The sequence below is a fragment of the Aptenodytes forsteri genome, unplaced genomic scaffold (assembly GCF_000699145.1).
Source record: "Aptenodytes forsteri isolate BGI_AS27 unplaced genomic scaffold, ASM69914v1 Scaffold111, whole genome shotgun sequence".
Lineage (NCBI taxonomy): Eukaryota > Metazoa > Chordata > Aves > Sphenisciformes > Spheniscidae > Aptenodytes > Aptenodytes forsteri.
In genome coordinates this window covers 1179229-1185344 of record NW_008794710.1, presented here as the reverse complement: position 1 = coordinate 1185344, position 6116 = coordinate 1179229, and the positions used below count along the sequence as shown (strand labels likewise).

The following is a 6116-nucleotide window of genomic DNA, read 5'->3' as shown; positions in this document are numbered from 1 at the left end:
GAGTCCCCATCCCTGGAGGTATTTAAAAGACGTGTAGATGAGGCGCTTAGGGACATGGTTTAGTGGGCATGGTGGTGTTGGGTTGACGGTTGGACTCGATGATCTTAGAGGTCTTTTCCAACCTTAATGATTCTATGATTCTAAGACTTGAAAACATCACAAATAAGTGGGAAGATAGTAAACCAAGTTAGAAAGAAACTATCATTTTCCAGTTCCTTTTATAAAAGAATCTAGTATTTGTGGGCACTTTCCCTCTCCAAAACCTTTGCATTTTTCCATAACAAGTTAAAAATAATTGTCGAAAGGATCATACCTGTGTTAAAGTACAACCAGTATGATAGGCTACTCTCAACAGAGAACACAGTCTGAGCACTTCTTTTTTTGATTGTGGCCCAAATACACACTTCTTCAGTGGCCCTGGGCAAATCGCTTAACCTCCCTGTCTCAGTTTCCCATTCTTTAAGATGAATGTAATGCTGTTTAGTTATCTACCTGTAAAAGGTGTGGCGAGGATTAATCAGTGTTTGTAAAGCCATTTGAAGATGAGAAGCACAGCATGCACGGTAAACCAATAAAACCACTCATTCCAAAACTCTTTGTTCAACATATTGAAAAATAAGGTCAGTATAGCACTGAGTTTGTTATGCAAGACAGAACTGCTTTTGAGAAAACATTCTGTCTTTAAGCATGAAGACCTTGGGGCAAGAAAGGTCATCTGGAGTAAGAGGTCTTTACAACTTGTCCAGAAGCTGAATACCAGAGAGCAAAGGAATATCCTTGACAATTCTATTAACATGACCCCAAGATTAAAAAGACGATGCTGTTGCCAGACAAATTAATACACAGAGAAAGCACAAAGACAATTTCACACTTTTTGGTTAATACGCTCTGTAAAGTTATGCCTTTGTGTCCTAATTTGTGTATCTTTTGCTATTTTTTTCTGTATAGCTTTGACAGTTCCCTCCCACCCCAAAGAATACAAGCAGTAAGTTGTTCTAGAAACCTCGTGCCAATTTTACCATGAAGCAATTGTTAAGCAGAGAAAGGCAGCAAATCAACCTGTGATGAAGTCTATACACGTTCCCTTGAGATGAGTTTTGCCTAAATGAATTATATTTTTAGTTACTGTTCCTTACCTTTTCATTCTCCAGGTCTAACATCTTCTGTGTCAGTGCAGCTTCTGTCCCCTCTATCTGTTTTAACCACTACATGAACATAGCAGTGTGAGGAGGAAAAAATAAAAAATGATAAAAACAGAGCTTTTGAAAAATTTGCACTGAACATTTTGCAAGTTTGTTGCCAACACTCCCAGGCATATTATTCCCCTCACTGTCTATTCACTTTGAAGTTACACATGAATAAGGTTGTGAAAACACAGGCAGAATGAAGGACTGTAGAAACATACTAAAGACTAACAAGCGGAGGCTGTTTTCCTACAATAACTTAAAGGGTTTTCCCCCTGTAAAGTTCAAGATACAAAATAGACTTGGGTGAAGAATGCAAAATTAACCTGATTGTTTGCAACTTGATATACCCAATGCTGGTTGGCCTGATTTGCAAAACCATCATATGATTTCAGGGCACCAGTCTTGCATTTTTCCAGATGGCAATTTAAACAAAAGGCAAGGTGGCAAACTCGATCCTTTATTTTGCACAGTTTGCTGCACCCTTCGTGGGAAAAGGCTCACTTCTAAAACATTGATAATGTAGAGGGAACAATAAAACCGACAGACAGATGGAAGTTCATGCGGTTGCTATGATGAATCCTTTACCATTCTGGTGATAAAGAATTAGGAAGAATGGCCATTGCATTCCAAAGGTAAAATTACATATTGTAATAGCTAAATGCATGGATAGAATTACTTGTGCTTAATTACTAACCATCACCAGGATTATATTAATATTCAGTATTTAAGTTTATTGGAATGGATGGGAATGCTCAGTTCTGAATTGTTCTATTTCATTTCCTTATTGGTCTACAAAAAGGATCAATGACTAGCTTACAGAGAGTATAGTTTAGACTAATGCTTCTTTTTGTAGCACCAGCTCCCATTAAGACCAACTGTAGCTTTGCCACTGATAATTATCACTTTCCTCAAATGCTTTGCTTACTAACACTAGATTACTCCTATTTAATTCTTTTGGTAAGCATTACACATCAACTTTTTTTAATTTAGGGTTTTGGTGAATTCATTGGGGCTCAGACTCAGAGGAATTAATGACATATCCATTTTTTTCCAAAGATTTAGACAGGAAATCTGCAAACATAAGTTTACAAACAAGCAAAATGTGAATTCATTACTTCATCCTTTGGACCTTCCGCTATTTAAGAGACCAGTGGATAAAAATGTAAACTTGTTTTATCTGTTTAGTAGGTTTAGCTTTGTACAGAACTGAAAAAAGTGAACAGGAACACCATATTCCCCAGTGATTCTATTTTCATCATCTTTGTTTTCTTCATTTTGAAGGTGACAGACTGAAGATATTCCTAAGGAAAGTCTCACTGCTGATAAAGCATTCGGCAAGACTGAGCATTCTGAACCCTTGAAATCAATAGAAATAGAAAGTCCTCAGCATCTCTCACAGCTACCCTCAATATTTGCAAATGAAGGGTTATTTGCAAAAATTAGAGGCCTAATTTTTTTGAAGGTATGAATGATATGCAAAACTAAATGCTGATTCTGATCTTCCTATACCTGTAAGCCTTTCTGGAACCAAGAGGCACAGAAGAGACAACCATGTATTTAGGAGTCATAATCAGTTGTAGCATTCAAAATAAGCTTCTGGAATTGTGCCAGCAGAACCCAGAAACTTTCCTTGCTTCATTTCCAAAAGATCACTTATAGTGGCTGAGTATAATAGATTTGACCTAAATAAACACTGAGTGTGATTAATTAGCACGTGAATATAACTAGCCCAAGAGCTGTGACTGAGTACCATTTCTCTACCAAAAGATCCCATTATGAGATGATTATGTATGATAGTTTCTTGTAATTAAGGAACTATAGGAATGCATATGGGAAGCTGTCTGGCCCTTATTTAGAGGGACATCGAGATGGTTACATTACGCTGGAGAAGGCAGTGGAGTTGCTTTAAATTTCCTTTAATCTAAATTCAGTATATGCACCCAATAGAACTTATGTTAAAACAATCATCCAGTCTTACTTATCAGATTTTGCCTGACGACGTCTGTGCTGTAAAACACAGTATTATGAAACTTGGTATCATGTTTGTTTTGTTAAGGACAGCATAAGACTAATTTCTGTTATTCTTTGTCTTTGGACACTTTGGACGTGGATAGTGCCTTCTGTTACTGAGAAAACCAGAGTCACCTGATTAGCCTGTACCTCAAATGTGCACCATGAAAAAGAGGAAAAGGTTTCATGCTTCCCAGAGTACCCTCTTGATCCAATTTGCTATCAGCTTGTACTTGTTAGATTACTGTGAGGCACTTCACTAAAATGACATAAAATGGATAGGGTCCATAGGTAACATGAACTATTTTCATCTCATTCTTTAAATCCAGTCCATTTACCTATACAAGATAAAACTAAAATCTCCATCTTTCTGACGGAGTGTTCAATTTCTGTAATAACCAGATTATCTGATAAGACCACAAAAAAAATCCGTTAAGGCAAACTAGGAACTTTTGTCAAAAAAAAGAAAAAAAAATGTGAAATGAAATTATAGACCAACTTTAGCATAAATAAATAAAGTCTCCATTGTAATTGTATGTTTCTATTCATTTAAGGAATTATTGCAGTTGACAAAGCTTCCAATCCGTTATTGCTGTGATCAGTTGCTAATGGAAATAATTTATAGATAACAAAATGTATGTTCTATTCTGCACCACTCTGACACAAATTAAACAAACTCCCTAATTCCAGTGGCACTTTCTGCACAAGCATTAATTTACTTGAGCAATAATAACCCAATCCAGTCCCTAAAGTCTGTCCGGTTTGGCTCTCTATCATGGCCTTGTGTACTGGGGTTCTTCCGCTTTCCTTATTGGATGTAAAGTGTTATGGTCATCACCTCCTCTTTTTAATGCTATAATGCAATGAAAAGCATAGGGATTTTAGCACTTTTCCTCATTTTTATTTTGCCTGTAGAATCACTCACTTAAATCAATGATTATTAAATTACCTAATTTAGACTATCTACATTAAGATATTTAGATAAGTAGATTATCAAAATTATATCAATTAAAGCAATTATTACAAAATGCTCAAATTTTAATTTTAATGTTCTGATTCTGAATTTCAAAAATGCATCTAGGAAAGATTTAATAGAAACCTATGAAAAGGATGCATAAAGCTTCTTCAGAAAAAAAGGCGAGTCTTTCTTAGTTCTAAATGTCATCTTTATTCATATACAGATTATATTCTCTGTGTAATTGGAGAAGTAAAGAACTAGTCATGCAGAACTGAGTGACCTGACTGATTACCTATCTTGTACAAACTACTTTTTCGCTACTGCCCACTAACTCACAGAGGAAAGGACCACAGACCACTCGGAGCTTTTCCAGTCATACACAGAAATGAGCCCACAATGGACCATGGTGGTACGACTTACAGAGGACTTCACAGCACCCTGTTCCCAGAGAGCTGAGAACACTGGCACTTCTGAGAATGAAGTCTCTTTTGTTCAGTGGCTTTTTAGTACTATATTCTAAGGGAATATCTCCAAAATATGTTTTTATTTTTAAATTTGGTTTATTTTGAAAGTTTGATTTTACCTCAAGACATCACAATTCCAACAGTCATGTAAGGATGAATACATGCTCCAATCCAGACGACCTGAACAGAAAAGCCATGCTTCCCTGGCAAAGTTATGTGATATCTTAGAAGACATGGTCAGTCTTTAGGCAGAGAAAAATCTTTACTGAATTCTACCTTTTCACAGAGGGAAAGCACAGTCCCAGCTTGAATTATTGCAACCTGTTCTTCATTTCTCAAATTCTAAAATACAAAAAGATGCATTTTAAATTGGATTGGAAATCCATCCTTTAACACATGCAATAAATTTTAACTGTACTTTAAACAGTAAATCAGCTATAACATTTAGGATTTTATAAACATGACCAGAAAGGATCCCATGATTGAAAGTATTAACAGCTAAACCAAGGGTACTTAGTCTCCACTCTATTTCAGTACACCATTCCCACAACACTTTTGCAATAGTTCATTATTCAATGAAAATTAAGTGGTTTCTGTCAGGGATTTTGAAATTTCTTTTTTTTTTCTAGCCAGAAAAATGCCAATTCACTGGACTATAGCCTTGCAGCAAGTGAATCTCCCCCTCATGCACTTCAGAGCTAGACTTCCCATTAATGAAAACAATGCAAAGAAAGTGCAAGTACCATAGAAACCTCCACAGAACTTTCAACATCAAAAGTAAATTTAGGGCTTAAAACTAGTATTATAAAGACCACAGACTGTTAAAGCTACCTATGAACTGGACACAGCTTCATGAATATTTGTGCCCCAACTGCATGACCAGGATTTTATACTGTATATGGCAATACAGGGGAAGAAAGGGAACCAGTTATCCTTGCCCTTTCTCCCAGAAAATCCACTCCTGGCAGAGGCATCCTTCACAGTAGCAGGTGCTACTATTACTACTCAAGAGGAAAAATTCAGGAATAATTTGGTCTGGCTTTGACTTCCTTATTTTTCTCCTCTAGTCTGTTTTATATCTTTTCCCTCTGCCTACTACAGCGCCTTTTTTCCATGTCATTCAGCCAAGATCAAATCCTGTCCTGAGAAAATACACTTTTCACTAGCATCAGTTTAACGGAAAGATTTTCTTTTAAGTTTGTAAAAGTAATACCTAACCATTCATATTGTTCATACGAATATAGGCATATAAAAATCACCCTGTGCATTTTCTTGAATGTTATTTTCTGCTGTGGCAAAAAAAAACCCTGCTTTCAAATAACCGTAAAACTAGAGGTATAATTGAAATGAAAAATTTGTTACCCCATTATCTCCAAGAATATCTAGCTTCTTCATAAGTTCAGATATATTCACGTCCTGAAAAAGATGTTCAACACTTATTTTTTATAAAGTAGGTGAGAAACAGTTTTTATATGCTACATTTTATGTACCCTTTAT

General features: G+C 36.0%; 1 protein-coding gene across 1 annotated transcript in view; it reads right to left on the bottom strand.

Moving 5' to 3' along the window:
* The window catches only part of JAKMIP1 (janus kinase and microtubule interacting protein 1), a 110738-nt gene that overhangs the window by 25433 nt on the left and 79189 nt on the right, over nucleotides 1–6116 (bottom strand). The window contains exons 15-17 of the mRNA XM_019470632.1: nucleotides 5982–6035; nucleotides 4896–4961; nucleotides 1137–1205 (exon numbers count right to left, since the gene is read on the bottom strand). Of these exons, the coding sequence (XP_019326177.1) occupies nucleotides 1137–1205; nucleotides 4896–4961; nucleotides 5982–6035 (189 nt within the window). The remainder of the gene's footprint in view (nucleotides 1–1136; nucleotides 1206–4895; nucleotides 4962–5981; nucleotides 6036–6116) is intronic.